The sequence below is a fragment of the Mauremys reevesii genome, linkage group 10 (genome assembly GCF_016161935.1).
Source record: "Mauremys reevesii isolate NIE-2019 linkage group 10, ASM1616193v1, whole genome shotgun sequence".
In the NCBI taxonomy this organism is placed as follows: domain Eukaryota; kingdom Metazoa; phylum Chordata; order Testudines; family Geoemydidae; genus Mauremys; species Mauremys reevesii.
In genome coordinates, this window is record NC_052632.1 from 19568213 (window position 1) to 19589305 (window position 21093).

At 41.7% G+C, this 21093-nt stretch overlaps 1 protein-coding gene across 3 annotated transcripts in view; it reads left to right on the forward strand.

The window, feature by feature from the left end:
* Positions 1-577: 577 nt before the first annotated feature.
* Positions 578-21093, forward strand: part of COPS2 (COP9 signalosome subunit 2) — a 36910-nt gene continuing 16394 nt past the window's right edge. The window contains exons 1-3 of one of the 3 annotated variants that reach the window (XM_039491862.1): positions 578-812; positions 16618-16731; positions 17758-17835. In XM_039491862.1, the coding sequence (XP_039347796.1) occupies positions 759-812; positions 16618-16731; positions 17758-17835 (246 nt within the window). In that variant the 5' untranslated portion in view covers positions 578-758. The remainder of the gene's footprint in view (positions 813-16617; positions 16732-17757; positions 17836-21093) is intronic. The other 2 variants (XM_039491861.1, XM_039491860.1) reach the window with 2 other exon arrangements.

Below are 21093 nucleotides of genomic sequence, written 5' to 3' on the forward strand. Positions count from 1 at the left end.
CTGACCCCAGAACAAGTTTTTCTGCGTTTCATGGTCCTACATTCATGCACACTTGGCACAGCCCTGTTGCAAGGCCCCGTTCATGTCTCTGGAGAAACGGTGCTCCCCAACAGGGGCCCCAATGATGTGCTCCAGTGACGCAACGCGGGGAGAAGTACTGTCTTTACGGGCTCCATTGATGTACATGGAGGGGGGCAGCCCTCTTCTTAAGGCTCCTCCTGATTGCACGGGGGGGAGTGCTGCCCCTATGGGCCCTACCGATCTACGGGAGAAGCGAGGCTGCCCCTAAGGGCCTAGTACCCCCCTGCTTTACAGTGTGTGCGGGGGGACAGTGCTGCCCCATGGGCCCTGCTGCTTTTTAGCGGGGAAGCGAGGCTGTGGCTGCGGGCCCTTAGGCTTTCCGGCGCGGGGCTTGAGGGGAGCGGTGCCGAGAAAGACCAGGGCCAACCCGCTGCCCTGCCCCGCTACTAAGGGCCCGGCAGCCGCTCTCGGGACGGGACCAGGCCCAACCCGCTGCCCTGCCCCGTTGCTAAGGGCCCGGCAGCCGCTCTCGGGACGGCAGCGCGGTGCACCCGCTATTCGGCGCCGTGTCTCCGCGGGCGGGGCCAGCGGGGGAGAACGAAACTTCGGTTCCTAGCTGAGCGCAGTCACATTGGGCAGAAGCCGCGGAGGCTTGTGGGAGAAGGGGGCTGGCTCCGGTCTCTCGTCCCCTCCCCCTGCCCCCTCCTTCCCCTCCCCCCGCCCGTCCTCCGGCCAAGATGTCTGACATGGAGGATGATTTCATGTGCGATGATGAAGAGGACTATGACCTGGTGAGGTCTGGGGGGCGATGGGGTTCTCTGGCGCGGGGCCCCCCTCTGTGCGTGTCTCCGCCTCAGCCCCTCTGAGAGGCTGCCGCCTTCTCTGGGTGCAGTGACAGGACGGGTTTGGCTCCCCGTTCCCTTTGGGGGCCCGGGGAGGCAGAGAATGGCTTGAGGGGTGGGCTGGCGTTGATTTTGGACCAGGCCTCACCAGTGTTTATGCCTCCTCCCGCCGTGAGAAACAGGCCACTTGAGCCCTAGGAACTTAGTTAGGCCCTATAATTGCCCCTTCAGGCCCAACAAGTCTGGGCCCCTGTTCAGTTCAGCTAGGGGGTCAGGGCTAGGGCAGGGGGTTGTAATTCTCTTACTGGAGCCCAGCAAAGTGGCTCACGCGAAGTAAAGGGATACATTACCCCTGGGTTGGGAGGAGGTTCTTGGGAGAGGTTTGTAAGCATGTTCTAGGATCAGACTAAGGGGCGGCGGGGGGGGGGGGAATAGCAGGAGGAGCTGGGAGAGACATCTGTCTGTTACACACATCACTTCAGGTGCAATATACCACTGTATTTAACTTCCCTGCTGTCGAGGTAGAATTGGGATTTGCTTTTATAATTTGTGTGGTTTTGTTAGCAGTGTTTGTTTTGGTTCTGTTTTGTCCTTATGTTCTCAGCTGGACAATAAAATATTTGTATTTAAAAATAGGAATTGATTTGTCTGGGGCAATTTGTGTTTAGCAGGGCTATCTGGCTTCATAGTGATATTTTTGAAGTGTTAAAAGCAAATGTGAGGAATAAAAACATATCTAAGAGGGAAGACTCAATTGTATTGAGAAATAATGTTTGGACCAAAAATACATTTGCTGCGTTGTCTAATCAATCTTAATTCAATGTTTTCTGTGCCTTTGATTTTCTAAATTCTGGGTAGAATGGTGTAACACTGAGCCTTTTTTTTTTTTTAAAGAGTTGAGTATTCTGTATTCCAAAGATATTTCTGGGATGTGTATTTCACTTAGTGTAAACTAGAACTGCATTTCATATACTGTTTAATTTTATAAATAAAACCCTAAAATCTCAGTTTGTTAGAAGAATCTCTATGTACTGTAGTAAGTCCTGTAGTATTCCTTAGTATTTAGAGCAAGTTCTTAAAATGTAACTTTTTTGTTAAGTATTGCTTCTCATCCCAGATCACAAGGAAAACTGATATGTGCATGATTGAAATCTAAAATTTCCAGTCTAGTCTTAGCCAGTATCTCAATTAAAAATACATGCATGACGTATACACATTGTCTTTCTAGTCTTTCGCTTATTTCCTAAATATGAAAACAAATTATTTTAGAAACATGTTTTTAAATGAAATTGAGTTTAATTATATAAATTATAAAATGGAAATTGTACTTATCAGAATATTCAAAAAGATACTGTGGGTCAATTTGTGGCAGCCATTTTTCATAAACAGGTTTATCAGAACAGATTCTAATTTGAAATATTTTGTCCATATTACAGAATAAAATACCAAATCATTCTGTATGCGTGTCAAGATATACAACTTGTGTTTTTGAGAGTTTTAAAAAAATAATTGGAAAGTTGTATTAAAGTGCAGAGTCCCAAATGTAGGCCTGGTATAAGTCAGTGCAACTGCACTGGCTGCAGTTGAATTTTACCTTATGTTAAGTCTGAATTTTATGCTTTATTGGCTGCCAGTGTGCTGGGAGAAATAACTGCTGTTTCTTGCTTTAGTATGCTTCCTGGTTAGTCACAGGAAGAAGTTATTTGAATTCTTATTCCCATGGCTGGCTACAAATATTCACAAAATTTACTTTCAAAAGAACATTTTCAACATCAGATCACTGACCAGACCTTTCCTTTAAAACAAGGCTTGGAAGGATTCAGTTTTTATTGCTAAATGCTGTTGCCATACACGCACAAACTGACAAAATATTTCCATCAATAATAATTGAAATTTATAGATAGGCAAAATAAGAAAAATGCTGCTTGAGGACTTAGAGTAAAAATCCAGTGATTTAAACTTCTGAATTAGGCTTGTTACAAATGGATTAATGAATGAATAGTAAAAACAGGTATGATTTGTAGATTTAAGGATGTTTACTTTATGTATTTTGACATTATGTTGACAATGTGACAGTTTACAAAAGTTTACTGTTTTGAATCTCAATGTCTACTGTCATTAAATAAATGTCTAACGTCCCCCATAATTTCCCTCATAATTTTGAGAAAATTTGAGTCAATAAAAATCTTTTAAAAAGCTTAAAAATGAACGTTGATATTATTTATCAAATTTATAAAAAAAAATATTGAATTCTGCCAGGACTACTTAAAACACACTGAAACTAGATATTGTTTTAACTAACTATCGGTGTGTTTGTGTTAGTACAGTTCTCTTTTTAGAATATAATGCATAACAGGACACATTAGTATTGAATTGGAGTAAAAAGGGTTTTTAGATGCAATTTTGGCTTACAGGTGGAAGGACAGAGTTTTAATCAAGTACAGGTATAAACATTTATTCCAGTTAAATTAATTTCTTGCATGCATGGGCTGATCAGCATGGATGAGGTCATGGAATGCAAGAACAATGTTTTCAAATGTGTTCTAGTTTTGCTAGCTACTGTATAGATGTAGAGACTATGTTAGAAATTAGTTAAATGTACTTTTTCTAAACATGGGACTTGGTTCTCCCACCATGTTGGTGTAAAATAGGAGAAACTCTGTTGAAATTAAACTGGGTAAGAGGATGGGGCCAGTGGTTCCCAAACTCAAATTAAAGACTGGTATAGAAGGTATCAGAGGGGTAGCTGTGTAAGTCTGTATCCACAAAAACAACGAGGAGTCGGGTGGCACCTTAAAGACTAACAGATTTATTTGGGCATAAGCTTTGGTGGGTAAAAATCCCACTTCTTCAGATGCATGTGTAGAAGGAGGTCTTGAAGAGACAAGAGATTCAGACAAACGAAGCACTAGAAGTAAAAGGGAAATTCTGAACTATGGAGAGTATTTTGGAAGGGCAGAAAGGGAGAAAGACAGTAGTCAGTCTGAGGGCAGGTCTAGGTCTAAAACGCTAGCTCTTCAGTGAAGATGCTACTATGCCGATGGGAGAGCTTATTCCATTGGTGTAGTTAATCCACCTCCGAGAGAGATGGTAGATATTTTGATGGGAGAAGTGCTCCTGTCGGCATAGTGATGTCTACAGTGGGGGTTAGGTCAATGTAACCGTCACTCAGGGCTGTGGATATTTCATACCCCTGAGTGATATAGTTATACTGATATAAGTTTATACAGTAGACCTGGCCTGAGTGAGGAGAAATCAGTGTTTACTAGGCCAAAGAAGTAATGTGAAGTGAATGTAACTTGTTTGAGGTGCCAACAGTTTTAACAGACTTTGTAAAAAATAGAACAGTTACACCTTCCTTAACACATTTTGACCTAACCCTAACCATATATAGGGTATAAAGATGTGATTCCCCTAACTCTAATCTCTGATGTATCCAAATGGTGTGCACTTTTCTAGAACTGGAATATGTATATTCCAAAGTCTCTGCTTCTTCCAAGTTTCCCATCTTGAGTTTTTTATCAAGCTGGTAATATTATTATGGTAATTATTGTGATACACAGCTATGGAGTCACCATTTTGTAATATCATAAAATCATAGTTTGCTATTTGTGCTTAGCTTTTCATTGTCTTAATGGCCAAACTTTCTGTATATACTGGTAAACGTCCTACGACTTTCATAGATAGTTGTATTTATATCTGTTTGAAAGTCTTTATATCTGCAAAGAATTTTAGTTCTATTTATGGAAGGATAAACCTAGATTTGGAATTTACTAGTAACATGCAGTGCTAGCTTTGATTGATAACATGTATTATTCTATTTCATGATTCGGTAAATAAGACTATAGTTACTTGTCACTATGGAAGGCATTAAATCTTAAGTCCTCTCAAAGTCTGCCTTGATGTTGTTTGGTTCCTTGTTTGAAATTAATCAGTGGTCTCAATCCAGTTCCTAGTAAAGAGTTGCCCATGTTGCAGGGGAGGGGAAGGGACAGGAAGAATCACAACTGCCCTCCTTTTTGGCAGTTGGTTTAGACTAGACATGGAGACTGAACTTTATCCTTGTCCGGGAGTGATCTTTCCATGCACAATGACATGGCCATGTGGGAAAACTTGTATTGGCAGCGCTTATAACACATCTGTGGGGGCTTGTTTGGTTTTTTTTATAAATAGAGAACGCTATAGGCAGATGATATTATCTGGAACCCTACATTCACTTTTAAAATTTGGGGGGCAGGATAGCCAAATCTGTTTGGGCAATTAGGCTATATTGCATTAAAGATTTATTTTGTATGATACATTTTTTTATTTAAATGTTGAAGAGAGACAAAAATACTAAAGAAAAGGGAGAGTTTATCAGGAAACAGATTCAGTACTCCATATTCTTTTGCCTTTTTCCTGGAGTATTCCAGGTATCCAACAAGACCTAGAACCTTTTTTCTTGACACTCAGTTTCACAACAGCAGCTTGTTCCTGAATAGAGACATATGGTATCTAATTGGTATGTTCTACCTGAAATCCACCCATGAAGTCCAGGTGGTTGGTAATGAAAATGGTGTGTGTGTGTGAGAAAAATGATTAATTTGTTAGTATGCTTCAAAGCAGGACACAGTCTTATAATAAAGGTGCCTTCTGCTGTCTAGGATATAGGTATTTGAATGCTGTCCAAATATCTAGGACTTCATGGTTATTCATGTATGGGAACCTAATGGATTAAAAACGTTTTGTTATTTTTATTTATTATTGGCTAGGCCTTAAAATATTGGTCTTGGAATCAGATGTTTGTTTGAGGAGTAGCATACTGAATTAAATTCTCATTTACTCCATACAATACAATATCGTTGTACTTGCGTCAGATTGTACCAAATAACTCCATGGTGTGTCAAGTGCTCTTCATACCTAATGCAGTTATTTGCAGTATGCATCTTACCATATGCAAGACTTTCCTGGATTTTGCAAAAAAGTTCATTTTCAGAGGGAAATTCTTTCTCTAGTACTGTTACCAGAAATCTGTTTTGTGTTCTCAATTTGCTAATTGAACCCCTTTACCACTGATCTAGTAAAGCAGTCTTTCTTGCCATGTATCAGAGGGGTAGCTGTGTTAGTCTGGATCTGTAAAACACATCTGTTAGTCTATAAGGTGCCACAGGACACTCTGTTGCTTTTTTCTTGCCATGTATGTTTAAACTGTGTCTTGAAATGAAACTTATTTTTCATTAAACCTAACGGAAACATTAAAACTTTTGAGTTTTTGGGCAAAATGTTTAAAGGAAGGACTGCCACTCTTCCCCAGAAAGAAAAGGGAAACAAAAATATGATATTGTTAAAAGTGAGGCTATACTAATCCTTGCAATGAAATCATATATAAATTTTAAAACAAATTCATGGGGATTTTTTTTAAAGAAACCGTCTTAAAATTTAGTCTCTTTCAAAAACTGAGTTTTAAAGTAGCTGTAAAGTGTGTGTGTGTATATAAACACAAAAAACTCATGCTACTGAGTCTCCCTGCTAATTGTGATAATAAAACCAAAACAGTTTTCAGTGTTTTGTGCAGTGAAACAAGATGCTGTAAATGCACAACATTGACAAATTGATTTTTTTTCATTTTTAGTTATAATAAACCTAGTTATTAAAATATTAATTTCTATTTAATAAATACTTAAATGTATGTATATTTTTAAGTTGACAGTGTCCCTTTTAATTTTGTTATACTACATTGCACTGCTATACGCTGTTATGATCTTGTCTAATTTCACTTATATGATATGATTGAGCTTTATAACAGCCTGGGTGTAGACATGGGTTTTATGATGACTAAGAGTTAGCAGATGCTCTTTAGAGTTACACTCTATTTAACTTTGCTTCAGTCTTGACTCTGACTTCCCACTGGGGATAGACGTGCTCATACTGGGTGAGTCAGTGCTGTTCATCTGTAAATGTCTTTATAGGAATCTTTTTAAAATAAGCTCTGGATCTGCATTATGTTGTCTGGTATTTTACTTCTGAGGTGAAGGAGAGGGTTGCTATTGAGGTGATGGGGAAGAAATTCCACTGGGAAAGGATTATTTACAATCAGTATGTAGCAATCGGCTAATACACCTACAGTCTACTTAACCCATTGTCCTTTCCTGTTCAGCCCATACTATAAAATTACCCAGACTTATAGGGCAGTGCTAAAGAAAACATTGTGTCCTGCAATATGAAAGTGCATAAGTGTTAAGGATAGGTATATTAAGAAATAAAGTTTCTTCAATTTTCTTGCAGCATTTCCAAGGACCAAGCTTAGTTCAAGAGTATCTAATGTGGTTCAATGTGAATTCAAGCACCGGAGTAGTACACATCTCCTGTAAGGATTCCAGGGGCCTGTTCGGACAACATACGGCCTTATGCCTCAGAGCAAAGTCCTATGGTGGTTCTCTATGTGCTGGTGTATATCTGGAATTTCATAGAAGAGTCAGTGAGACTGCCAGTACACCGGTCTGCCAGCTTTTTACACCCAAATAGGGAAGCCACAAGTCCACATGGGTCAAGGGTTGTCCCAGGTATGAGGGAGGTGTCCTCAGCTGTAGGGATTCCTTTTCCACAGGCTGTGCACCGTGGCCAAGATTTGGAGATAAGCAGTCACATCCTTTTTCTTTCAGGCTGTCTTTATATAGATTCAGAAAGGCAGTGCTGTCTTTGTAAACATAAGAGCTATATTTTGTTTGAAAATGAATGCTTAAATTCTACTGAAACTGATGGTTAAATGTCCCAATAGCCAGGGAAAGTTGCCTACTTTGCATTGGCAAGTGGTTGAATGGATTTGCCAAGTCCTTTTTATAGAAAATAATTAACATTTTAAATGTCCCAGTCTTTAGTCTTCATTATTGCCATGATTTTAAACATATGTATTTAATTAAAAAAACCCTACATTAAAAGTAGTTGTAAAGTCATGCACTCCTAAATTAGGAAGTGCCAGAATAAAGATGATTCTTGTGACCTTAATTTGGCCCCCTTGTTTATATGCATTATGATAGTTTTAATTACATGATCACATACAGTAACTCCTCACTTAAAGTCGTCCTGGTTAACCGTTGTTTCGTTGTTACATTGCTGATCAATTAGGGAACATGCTTGTTTAAAGTTATGCAATGCTTACTTCTAACGTTTGGCAGCCGCCTGCTTTGTCCTTGTTTGCAGGAAGAGCAGCCCGGTGGAGCTAGCTGGTGGGTGGTTGGAACCAGGGTGGCCCGAGAGCCCCCCATCAGCTCCCTGCTCCCGTAAGTTCCCTGTTCAGCAGCTGCCCAGCAGGCTGGCAATTGCAGCTGTCCCTCCTCCCACTGCCATGTGCTGCTCCTGCCCTCTGCCTTGGAGCTGCTCCCCGGGACTCCTGCTTTCTGGGGGGGAAAAGAGGGGGACTGATGTCAGGGTGTCCCCCTCCCCCCTGCTCCTGCATCCCACTTACCCCATCTTCCATAGAGCAGGGGGGACACATGACAGAGGGAGCTTCCAGGCAGCTGCAGCTGCGGTCAGGTCTCAGCTTGCTGATCTAATTAACAAGGCAGTGTATTTCTGACCCCACTCTTCATACTTAAAGGGGAAATGCACATCTCTCTCTCTCTAACACAAACACACACAGTGTGCGTCTCCGTCTGCTCTCCCTCCTTTCCTGCTGCCTTGTAGAATAGAGTGTTAGAGTTAACCCTTGAGGGCTCAGCCAATTGCTAGTTCATCATTTAGCAGTAAGGCATTCCCTGGAAATATCCCACCCTCTGACTCCTCAACCTCAACCAAGCTTCACAATCATCATCACTGTGTACCAGTATTAAATTGTTTGTTTAAAACTTATTGTGTGTGTGTGTATATATATGTATGTGTGTGTATGTATATATATATATAGAGAGAGAGAGAGTCTCTTTTGTCTGGTGAAAAAAATTTCCCTGGAACCTAACCTCGTCATTTACGTTAATTCTTATGGGGAAATTGGATTCACTTAACATCGTTTTGCTTAAAATCGCATTTTGAAGGAACATAACTACAATGTTAAGTGAGGAGTTACTGTACTATTATTTCCAAAGAAAACTGCCTCATTCATGGCACAGGATGGACAGTCCTCCCTGAAGGGGTATCTATTCAATATTTTATTTTATCCTCCTTCATTATGCCTTATTTACTGCACACCTTGCTCTGAATGCAGAATTATTAATTTCCACATGGGCTTTTTTATGGCACTCATTACTATAGTATCTTAATGCTTTGTGAACGTTAAGGGATTTATCTTCACAACATCCCGGTGAGGCAAAATGGTATTATCCCTCTTTTACAGATAAGGAATTAAGGCATTGAGAAATTGTTTGGCTTTGGGTACCCAATTTGAGTGCCCGTCGGCTGGAGTTCATCTACCAGTCAGGGCTAGATAGGGTCTGACTTACTTTATCAGAGTATTTAGCATTTTATATCATTTTATATATTCAGAATACAGCTCCCATCAACTTCATTAGCAGTTGTGATGGTTAAGTGCTTGTACAAATCAGGCCCCAGGTCTCTCATATTGGGCACTCAGAAAATGAGGAACACACAATTAGTGGCCACCTGTGGAAAATTGTTTTGAGTGATCTGCCTACCATCACACACTAACTCTGTGGCACAGGCTGGGATAGAATCCATTTCCCCAGGATGGCATTCAACTGTCCTAAACAGGAGATAATCCCTTTTTTTCGCCCCTGAAGTCTCCTGCCACTTTCAATGTAAAACCTTGATTCATGTCTTGAACGCTAGCCGTCTTATGCGTTGACCGAGCCAGGGATCCTCTGGAGAAAATAGTATGTGATCCTGTGACTAAAGACTATCCAAATGCAAACACTTAAAGAGTCTGGATTAAGGCTGCATGCACAGTTTTAATTCTGGTATTTCTTAATTTGTGAGTGCTAGACTTTGCAAAATTAACTTTCTTTTAATGTAGTGTTTTTGTTTGTGATTTCCTAAGTTTAAAAAGAAAAACAAATGTAATCATATGGAACTATATTGACCTCCATATGGGCACCAGCACGATTAAACCTTTGGATCTATACCATGGCATAGACGTTTGCCATTTGAGCTGACAAGGGTGTGTGCGTGCCCACGTGCACAGTTGTCAGAGATTTTTGCCTTAACGGTATCCATAGGGTTGGCTGTGGCACCTCTTGAGTGCTGCACTCATTCGTCGGTATCTTAGGGCATGGCTACACTTGCAAATGTAGAGCGCTTTGAGTTAAAGCAGCCTTTGTAGAGCGCAGTAGGGAAAGCGCTGCAGTCTGTCCACACTGACAGCTGCAAGCGCACTGGCGTGGCCACATTTGCGGACTTGCAGCGCCATTGGGAGCGGTGCATTATGAGCAGCTATCCCTCAGAGCACCTCTTCCCATTCTGGCGCTGTGGCTTGTGGGAAAGGGCAGGGGTGCGGGGCATTCTGGGTCCTGTCCCAACGCCCCGTGATGCATCAGGTCGCATCCCAGCAATCCCTGTGCTTCCATCCACTGTTGGCGCCATCTTTCCACATTTTTTGTACTGTGCGCTCTGTCTTCCCTTTCGGTCTGCGGGAATGGAGCCTGAACTGCTGAGGAATATGCTGACAAGTCTCACCAGCATGTCACGTTTGGCAGTCGAGTTACTCCTTAAGATCCAAACTAACACTGAGGATTCCGACGATAATATCTACTCAAGTAACGCATACAACAGGAGATTGCATGTGGCATTCATGGACATGCTCGCCACCATGGAATGCCACTTTTGGGCTCGAGAAACAAGCACTGAGTGGTGGGATCGCATTGTCTTACAAGTCTGGGATGACGAGCCTTGGCTGCAGAACTTTCGGATGAGAAAAGCCACTTTCATGGGACTGTGTGGAGGAGCTTGCCCCCATCCTGCGGTGCAAGGGCATGAGATTGAGAGCCTCCCTGCTGGTGGAGAAGCGGGTGGCTATTGCAGTCTGGAAGCTGGAAGCTCCAGACAGCTACCAATCAATTGCTAACCAGTTTGGAGTTGGAAAGTTGACCGTTGGAATTGTGTTGATGCAAGTCTGCAGAGCCATTAATCGCATCCTGCTCAGAAGAATCGTAACTCTGGGTAACGTGCATGACACTGTGGCTAGCTTTGGACAAATGGGTTTCCCTAACTGCAGAGGGGTGATAGATGGGACGCATATTCCAATTCTGGCATCAGCCCACCTAGCCTCCAAGTACTTTCATCGGAAGGGGTATTTCTCTATGGTTCTTCAGGTGCTTGTGGAACACCGTGGGCATTTCATTGACATTAACGCAGGCTGGTCTGGAAAGGTGCATGACGCACACATCTTTCGGAACGTTGGCCTGTTCAGGAAGCTGCAAGCTGGGACTTTTTTCCCAGACGAAAAGGGGAAATTAAAATGCCCATTGTGATCCTTAGAGACCCCGCTTACCCTTTAATGCCGTGGCTCATGAAACCCTACACAGGGAGCCTTGACAGCAGCAAGGAGCAGTTCAACAACAGGCTGAGCTGATGCAGAATGACTGTGGAGTGTGCTTCTGGCTGTTTAAACGGCCGCTGGCGCTATCTGTATGGGAAGTCGGACCTGGCCGATGAAAACATTCCCACGGCTGCCAAAAGTTTTGTCTTTTTTCTTTTCTTTTCTCCTGCTGATGATAGCTCATCTTAATTCAGGGGTAGGCAACCTATGGCACGCGTGCCGAACATGGCACGCGAGCTGATTTTCAGTGGCAGTCACACTGCCGGGGTCCTGGCCACCGGTCCAGAGGCCTCTGCGTTTTAATTTAATTTTAAATGAAGCTTCTTAAACATTTTAAAAACCTTATTTATTTTACATACAACAATAGTTTAGTTATGCTATAGACTTATAGAAAAAGACCTTCTAAAACCATTGAAATGTATTACCGGCACGCAAAACCTTAATTTGGGGTGAATAAATGAAGACTCGGCACACCACTTCTGAAAGGTTGCCGACCCCTGTCTTAATTGATTGGCCTCTTACAGTTGGTATGGCTGCTTCCACCTTTCATGTTCTCTGTATTCTAAATATCTTCTTGCTGTATGTTCCAGTCTATGCATCCGATGAAGTGGGCTGTAGCCCATGAAAGCTTATGCTCAAATAAATTTGTTAGTCTCTAAGGTGCCACAACTACTCCTGTTCTTTTTAATCTGTAGGACTCCCTTAGCAAATTCAAGGAGGCCCAGGAGTTTGCTGCTTTGGTGGACAAAGGTATAGCAGTGGAAAGAGTGGCCCTCCAGATAGCCTGGGATGCTACAGACTCAGCAGGCAGGGTGGTTGCCTCAGCAGTGGCCATGAGGCGCAGCTCCTGGCTGCAGTCCTCTAGGTTATTCCAGGAGATGCAGGCCACCATTCAGGACCTCCCATTTGAGGGGGCAGTGCTCTTCTCTGAGCTCAAGGCTCCATGGCCTTAAAGACTCCCGTGCCACTCTCCGCTCCTTGGGCCTTCATACCCCTCAGCAGGCCAGGAAGCCGTTCCGTCCTCCGCCTCCCCAATCTAGGTCCTGGAGGACTTCCCGGCTGAGCACTTACATGAGAAAGACCCCTTGTCTCTGTCCTAAGTGATGACACCCGTCATCTTCCCGTTTTGTCTGCTCAGCCTGGCTCTTCCAGGAACCAAGGAGACCAGAAGCAGATATTTTGAGGGTGCACTCTAGAACGGTGCCCTAGTCACTTCCCAGGATTCACCCTCCCACTCTTTCCTCAACCACCTGCGCCCCTTCCGGTTGGCTTGGTCTCGGATGACCTTGGACCGCTGGGTGCTTGAAGTAATATCTTCAGGTTACATCCAGTGATGAGCTGCCAGAATCTTAGCAACCGGTTCCCTATAAAAAGTTCTGATTTAAGGGATGTACCACAGTATATATTTTTTGTACCAATAGGGTTACCATACGTCCGTATTTTAAAATTTAAATTTTAAAAATTCCTCCCAGATGGTAATTTAAGAACCAAAAAGCCTGACATGTCTGGGAAAATATGGATGTATGTTAACCCCACCTAAAGTTTTTTTTTTTTTTAAAAAGGGCCTGAACTAGAAATCAGCTCTGTTTCACATATGTGGGTCCGCACCACTCCCTGGGGGTGTGTGCACATGTGTGGGTTCCCAGCAAAAAGTTCTATAAGTCCCTCATTGAAGCAGGTGTGCAGGGTTGCTACTCTGGGAACTGCAGGGCACAAGTGGACATGGGGCTAGCTGCAGACAGGGGCGTGGGGCAGTGCTAGCTGGAGGCAGGGGATGCGGGGCTGGCTGCGGGCAGGGCAGGGGGTGCAGAGCTGGCTGGAGACAGGAGGGTGCGGGGTTGGCTGGAGGCAAGGAGGTGCAGGGTTGGCTGGAGATGGGGGGTGTGGGGCTGGCTGGAGGCAGGGCAGGGGCTGAATGGAGGTAGGGGCTGGCTGCAGACAGGGCAGGGGGGTGCAGGGCTGGCTGGAGACAGGGGTGTGTTGGGCTGGCTGGCTTCGGGCAGGGGTGTGTGGCAGGGGCTGGGGCTCCCGCTGCTGCCTGGTGGGTATACTGACATCACCCACCCCAGCTCCAAGGCATCGGAGACTAGGGTCACTGATGGGGATGGAGCCATGAAAGGAACTCCCTCCAACACTGATGCAGGATTTAACCAGTGGTGAGCTGGAGCCGGTTCGCGCAAACCAGTTGTTAAATTTTGAAGCAGTTTTAGAACCACTTGTTAACCTGCTTCCCTGCAGGCAGGGGGCGCTGTGGCTTTGATGGGCTCCAGCTGAAAAGTGTGTAATTATTCCTCCGGCCACCGGGGGCGCTGCGCTGCGGGAGCCATGTGGGCTGCCGCCTAGCCCTGTTGCTGCTGCTACTCCCCTGATCCCTGGCCTTGGGGCTGCGTCCTGCTGCTCGGGCTGCTCCGAGACACTCTCTCAAAAAAAGACCCCAACCTTTTAGATGAGGGAAAAGTTCCTTCTCATCAACTCCTCTCCCCCAAATTGAAGTCCCTATGTAAATGTGCTCCTCTGGCACAATGGAACTGCCACAACAAAGTAAAGCTTGTCTATGGGAGACAGACCTTTCTCTGGGGGTGGTGTGAGACTATGGAATTAACTCTTCCAAAAACTAAGGACCTTCACAACCCTTACTGTTTTCTGCCCTACATGTAAGGCACATTTCTGTGATCTTGCCTTCTCTAGCAAACACACAGCAACAGGTTTATTTATATTAAAAATAATAATTTTAAAACCCTACCAAAACAAGATACTTCTCCTTCTGGGAACAAGCAACACTTGTCAAGTTGCTTAATGCACTGTTGGAAGTTGCTCAGATAGTATGGTGATGAGTGCTGTATAAAAACCTAGATACAATAGAAAATATGTATTAATGTCAGTAAAGGAGTTTGTTCAGTATATCACAAAATTCACTCTCACAGTTGATACCAAAGACCAACATGTTCCCACTCTTAGTGGTGTTTGTTCCCTGTATGTCACGGTTGAGGAACACACTACATGCTGGCCTGCCATTTGCTACTCATGCTGTACTTGTTCTGTGGTTATATTTATTTGGATTTTTAACAATAACAAAAGGTATTGGCTGTCCAGAACTTTAGGCACCCCGATGTTAGTTACAAAAATAAAATTCAGCAGCAGTTTACAGCCAACAGAACTTATCTCCCTTTAAAACATAAAACATCCTCCCCCCATTGTCTTCCCTCATGTAATCCTCAGCAGCAGCCCATTCAGATAGATGCATCTTGCAGTGTACCATGAAGGTCAGAAGACCAGAACTACTGCTGACTGGGGCAGGTGGAGCTTGTTCTGGCGCAGAGGGCCTCTCATAGGGAATGCTCTGCCATGAGGTTCTTCTCTTTTACATTGAGCGGGATCTAGGTCAAGTGCTTCCACTGTGGCTGTATGGCATGAGGAGAGAGGCGGTTCCTCAAGCAGGAACTTCCAGCCGTTTAGGGCTTTCTGGGTTGACAGCAACACCTTATTTGATCTAGAAATAGAGCATTTCATTTTCCAGTGCTGTCAAACTAATAGTACTCAAAGCAATAAAATTCACTGAGTGAGAAGAAAACCAAACCTAGCTGTGGTAACATCGCACACTTCCCTGTGATCCATTTCAATGGCTCCATTAGGAGAAAAAATTATTTTAATTAGGAATGAACTGGAATGTAAGAAGATTTAAGGATTTATTCAGTGCTGTATATAAACATTTAATAACAATTGGGCTGGCCGTAAGTTTTAGTAACTTACCTGTGGCTGCTTTCCCTATTTAAAAACTTAATTGTAAGTGTTCTGAAGTCTCCATTTAAAAAAAAAAAAGGCATACATTGAAAGAGTTTGAGTTTCTAGGAAAGAGAGCTGAATATAGAAATACTAAGCTTCTGTCTTTTGCCTGGTTTTTTCCTTGTTTCCCTCCCCCTTTTCTTTTGAAGGACTTCATTAACACTGGTAACATGGTTCACTACCATGGTTCAATACCAAGATAATAAACATGGGGGAAGGGATTGAGGCAGTTACAGTGGGGGAAGAGAAGTCCAACATTTTTGCAAATAAAATAAAATGGATTAAAAAATGAATTGTTCATCTCACTGCAATGTACTGGTGACTGTCATTAGGGTTTAAACAGACAGTGTCAAGCAGTTTATCCTCAGCATTTAACCTCTGTGTTGAGAGAGGTTGGAGTCCAATTTTAAAATAAAATTAAATGTTTGCATAATATTTTTAAATCAGTTTTTTTGTTTGATTTTGTAACTGTCACGAGCATTGTGCTAGTGCAGGGGTTGGCAACCTTTCAGAAGTGGTGTGCCGAGTCAACATTTATTCACTCTGATTTAAGGTTTCGCGTGCCGGTAATACATGTTAACGTTTTTAGAAGGTCTCTTTCTATAAGTCTATAATATATAATTAAACTATTGTTGTATGTAAAGTAAATAAGGTTTATAAAATGTTTAAGAAGCTTCATTTAAAAATAAATTAAAATGCAGAGCCCCCTGGACCGGTGGCCAGGACCCAGGCAGTGTGAGTGCCACTGAAAATCAGCTTGCGTGCCACCTTTGGCACCCGTGCCATAGGTTGCCTACCCCTGTGCTAGTGCATAAGAAGCTGAAGGTAAAACTGATTAGCATATTGTCATCAATAAAAACTGAATAGTGTGTAAAAAGTAAGCAAATAGCATAACTGGAGGAAAAAAAATTCTGTGTCTGCCAGTGCACATTGTGGGTGATTCTTTAGATTAAATTGTTCGGTGTCCAGACTCCTTCACTTCCTCCTTTCTGCAACTCTTGCACACTCCCAATTATTTCCTGCTTCTCAGCAAAGAAACAGCAGGGGTCGTCATCATCATGCCTAATGTTTTCCTCCATGTGTTGGTGTGAATTTTCATGGTGTAGAAAGGATAGGAATGTTTCCTTTGCGTAGATCTCCTGTATCTTCCATTGCTGAATCATTCTACTCTCTACTTGGACAGCAACTCATGCAGTGTCTTGTGCATGGACAATAAGAATCTTATAGAACTTTTTGCCTTGGCCAGAGTTTCTAACCACATCCTCTCCCTTCCTCTCTGTCCCACCCTCATCCCCATTCCACCGCAAATCAATGTACTAATAGGTTGATTCCCTTCACCCCAGAGGTGGCTGAATTCTAGTGATGCTCTAGTGAGATGACAGGTTTCATATCAACCAAGATTGTTTTTATGTTTCAGTGTATTGAGAAATCTAAGTATGGTGAAAGTTTTTTGAAAATATAAGTTTTCAGGGATAACATTTTGTTTTTCCTTTTTTTCCTAAACTGTAGGAATACTCTGAAGATAGTAACTCTGAGCCAAATGTGGATCTGGAAAATCAGTACTACAATTCCAAAGCATTAAAGGAGGATGATCCCAAAGCAGCATTGAGCAGTTTTCAGAAGGTTTTTAGTTTTATGTTCTCCCTTTTGTTTATGTTGATGCCATAACCCACAATTACATTTGATCTACTATGAAAATATTTACTTGGATTCAAGTTATTGGTGTATTGATATTGAAGTTGCATTAATAATTCCCACTGATATTACCACATGAGGTTGTTTCCAGGAATTTTGAGAGAAACTTTTTGTAGTAGTGTAACTTATTAGTACAGATGGTAATAAGTTTTCATCAGACTTCTTGACTCCCAGACTGTTTACAAATTTATAAATACCATACTGAGAAAAAATATATTGTTCATTGTTTAGTGGCACAATTGATTTTTTTTTTTAAATTTTTGCAAAACTATTAAACCTTGCAAAACTGCTAATTTTAAATACATTTTTTATTCAGTTAGCTTGTGTGTCAGCTGTAGAGACCATATCCAATTGTCTTTTCTTAATAGAAAAACCATTTTCTTTACTCTTACATAATGCATTACCATTGGTTAAGATCCTGAGTAATGGCCCATTACACAAAGTAAAACTATTTCCCCATGCTTATTCCCACCCCCCCCCACCCCCCACATCTCCTTGTCAATTGCTGGAAATGGGTCATTTTCATTACCACTACAAACAGTTCTTTTTCTCTCCTGCTGATAATAGCTCACCTTAACTGATCACTCTCCTTACAGTGTGTGTGGTAACACCCATTGTTTCATGTTCTCTGTGTATATATCTATCTTCCTACTGTATTTTCCTCTACATGCATCTGATGAAGTGGGGCTGTAGCCCATGAAAGCTTATGCTCAAATAAATTTGTTAGTCTCTAAGGTGCCACAAGTACTCCGGTTCTTTTGGCAGATACAGACTAACACGGCTGCTTCTCTGAAACCTTTCTAAGGTAGAAAACAAGCAGAAAAAAACTTCCAGGTCTCTCTTTATTACCTTCATTTTTTTAAAAAGACACCAGCTCTTTTTTTAAAAAATCCCTTGCTTGTTAGCTTTATAAGCATTGGGTTATTGATGAAGAATTCTTTTTTTCTATTTCAGGTTTTGGAGCTTGAAGGTGAAAAAGGAGAATGGGGATTCAAAGCACTGAAACAGATGATTAAAATAAACTTCAAATTGGTAGGAGTTGCAGCTGTCATTTTAGGAAATGCTAAATTGCATTAATATTGAATTGATTCACAGTTTTTAAATTGTTGTCCTCTCATTTTTATCTCCAAAATTACATTTGAAAGAAAACTAAAACATATAAAATAAAATAATTCTCTAATAATGTCCATATAAGCAATCAGTATAGTTGCCACACAGAACTTATATGGTCATGATTAACATTAACCTCATGATTAAGAAGTTTTGAAATCTAGACCCACTTTTCTCTGTGCACTCATCCCAAGGTGCTGGGATAGATTGCTTGTGTGTAAATACAGCTATTACGTGTATTGACACCTTTTTAAATAACATCGAAGAGCTTGCCTTAAATTGACCAAACTCGGATTTCAGGTTACAACCTGGAATTGGGAGAACACTGTGCCTCTTAACTCTCCAGGCTGGGCTCACAATGCTTTGCTTGTGACAAGCAGCACACCCTCCAGGTGCTGTTGTCATTCAGTACAACAGCATGTGGAGTCCCACACCCAGCTACATTGCATGAATGCTCTCAGAGTCACACAGAGAAAGGCACCAGCAAATCTCCTGAGCCTTGCACCCCTGGAATATACCACCTTGCCCAGGTCAGAAGCCTGAATTGTGTAAATTTATTATCCAGTCCACCCCTCCCTCAGTGCAGAGAGGACACTCTAGCCCATGGGTCGGCAACCTTTCAGAAGTGGTGTGCCGAGTCTTCATTTATTCACTCTAATTTAAGGTTTCGCGTGCTGGTAATACATGTTAACGTTTTTAGAAGGTGTCTTTCTTATTGTTGTATGTAAAGTAAATAAGGTTTTTAAAATGTTCAAGAAGCTTAATTTAAAATTAAATTAAAATGCAGAGCCCCCAGATCGGTGGCCAGGACCCAGACAGCGTGAGTGCCACTGAAAATCAGCTCGCGTGCCACCTTCGGCACGCATGCCATAGGTTGCCTATCCCTGCTCTAGCCTTTGTAAATTGAGCTGAGATTTCCCAAGCACTTCAACCAAAACACACTGTTTAGGTAAAATATAAAACAGATTTATTAACTACACAGAGAGAGATTTTAAGTGATTATCAGTGGTAGGCACAAAAGGTCAGAGATGATTACCAAAGAAAATAAAAGGTAAGCACAGAGTCTAAATCTCAACACTTATTAGACTAAGCAGTATTTAGATAAGCAGTTTTTCTCACCCCTCTGGATGTTGCAGGTATGTTATAGTTCTTAATACACTGGCTTTCCCTTTAAGCAGTGACCACTCTCCTCATTTCAAGTCTTTGTCTTCCCAGCATTCTTGTTGCTTCCAGCATAGGTTGGGGAGAAGAAAGGTAAAAGCATGATGCCACTGTTCCCTATTTTATCTCCTCGGTCCATGTGACTAGAAAACACTAACACAGACATGTCCTGGTGGGTTTTGCTGAGTGACAGAGTTGAGCAATCCCCCATTGTGTGATGTTTGCACAGCCCTCTTGCAGCATTGTAAATGCCTTATCCCTGCTGATTAATGGTCATTTAACACCCTCCTGTTAATGGATCTCCTCCTGTGTTGTCACTGGAAAACTAGCAGTGGGCAACTCACAACAAGGGCTATAGATAAATTGCAATTAACTCATTTAACTCACCCGATAAACTAAAAAAAAATTAATTGCGGTTACTGGCAGTTTTAATCGCGCTGTTGAACAATAGAATACCAATTGAAATTTATTAAGTATTTTTGGATGTTTTCTACATTCATTGCAGTTACAACACAGAATACAAAGTGTATAGTGCTCACCTTGTATTGTTTTTTATGATAAATATTAGCACTGTAAAACTGAACCCCCAAAAAGTATTTTTCAATTCCCCTCATACAAGTACTGTAGTGCAATTTCTTTATCTTGAAAGTTCAACTTACAAATGTAGATTTTTGTTTGTTTGTTACATAATTGCATTCAAAAACAAAATAAGGTAAAACTTTAGCGCCTACAAGTCCATTCAGTCCTACTTTTTGTTCAGCCAGTCACTAAGACAAACAAGTTTGTTTACATTTACAGGAGATAATGCTGCCTGCTTCTTATTTACAATGTCACCTGAAAGTGAGAACAGGCGTTTGTTCGCATGGCACTTTTGTAGCCACAATTGCAAGATATTTACGTGCCAGATATGTGAAACATTAATATACCCCTTCATGTGTTAGCTGCCATTCCAGAGGACATGCTTTCATGCTGATGATGCTCGTTAAAAAAAAATCATTAATTAAATTTGTGACCGAACTCCTTGGGGGAGAATTGTATGTCTCCTGTTCTGTTTTACCTGCATTCTGCCATATATTTCATGTTATAGGTTTTGGATGATGACCCAGCACATGTTGTTCATTTTAAGAACATTTTCACTGCAGATTTGACAAAATGCAACGAAGATACTAATGTGAGATTTCTAAAGATTGCTACAGCACTCAACCCAAGATTTAAGAATCTGAAGTGCCTTCCAAAATCTGAGAGGGATGAGGTGTGGAGCATGCTTTCAGAAGTCTTAAAAGGGCAACACTCCGAGGTGGAAACTACAGAACCCAAACCACCAAAAAAGAAAATCAACCTTTTGCTGTTGGCATCTGACTCAGATCATGAAAATGAACATGCGTCGGTCCGCACTGCTTTGGATTGTTATCAAGTAGAACCCGTCATCAGCATGGACGCGTGTCCTCTGGAATGGTGGTTGAAGCATGAAGGGACGAATCTTTAGTTCGTCTGGCACATAAATATCTTGCGACGCCACCTACAATAGTGCCATGAGAACGCCTGTTCTCCCTTTCAGGTGATGTAAACAAGAAGCAGGCAGCATTATCTCCTGCAAATCTAAACAAACTTGTTTTTCTGAGTGACTAGCTGAACAAGAAGTAGGACTGAGTGGACTTGTAGGCTCTAAAGTTTTACATTGTTTTATTTTTGAATGCAGTTAATTTTGTACATAATTCTACATTTGTAAGTTCATCTTTCATCATAAAGAGATTGCACTACAGTACTTTTATTAATTGAATCGAAAAATACTATTTTATTTTTACAGTGCAAATATTTGTAATAAATATAAAGTGAGCACTGTAGACTTTGTATTCTGTGTTGTAATTGAAATCAATATATTTGAAAATGCAGAAAACATCCACAAATATTTAAATAAATGGTATTTTATTATTGTTTAACAGTGTGATTAATTGTGATTAATTTTTCTAATTGCTTGACAGCCCTACTCACAACATATTTCAATAATAGCAATCCCTC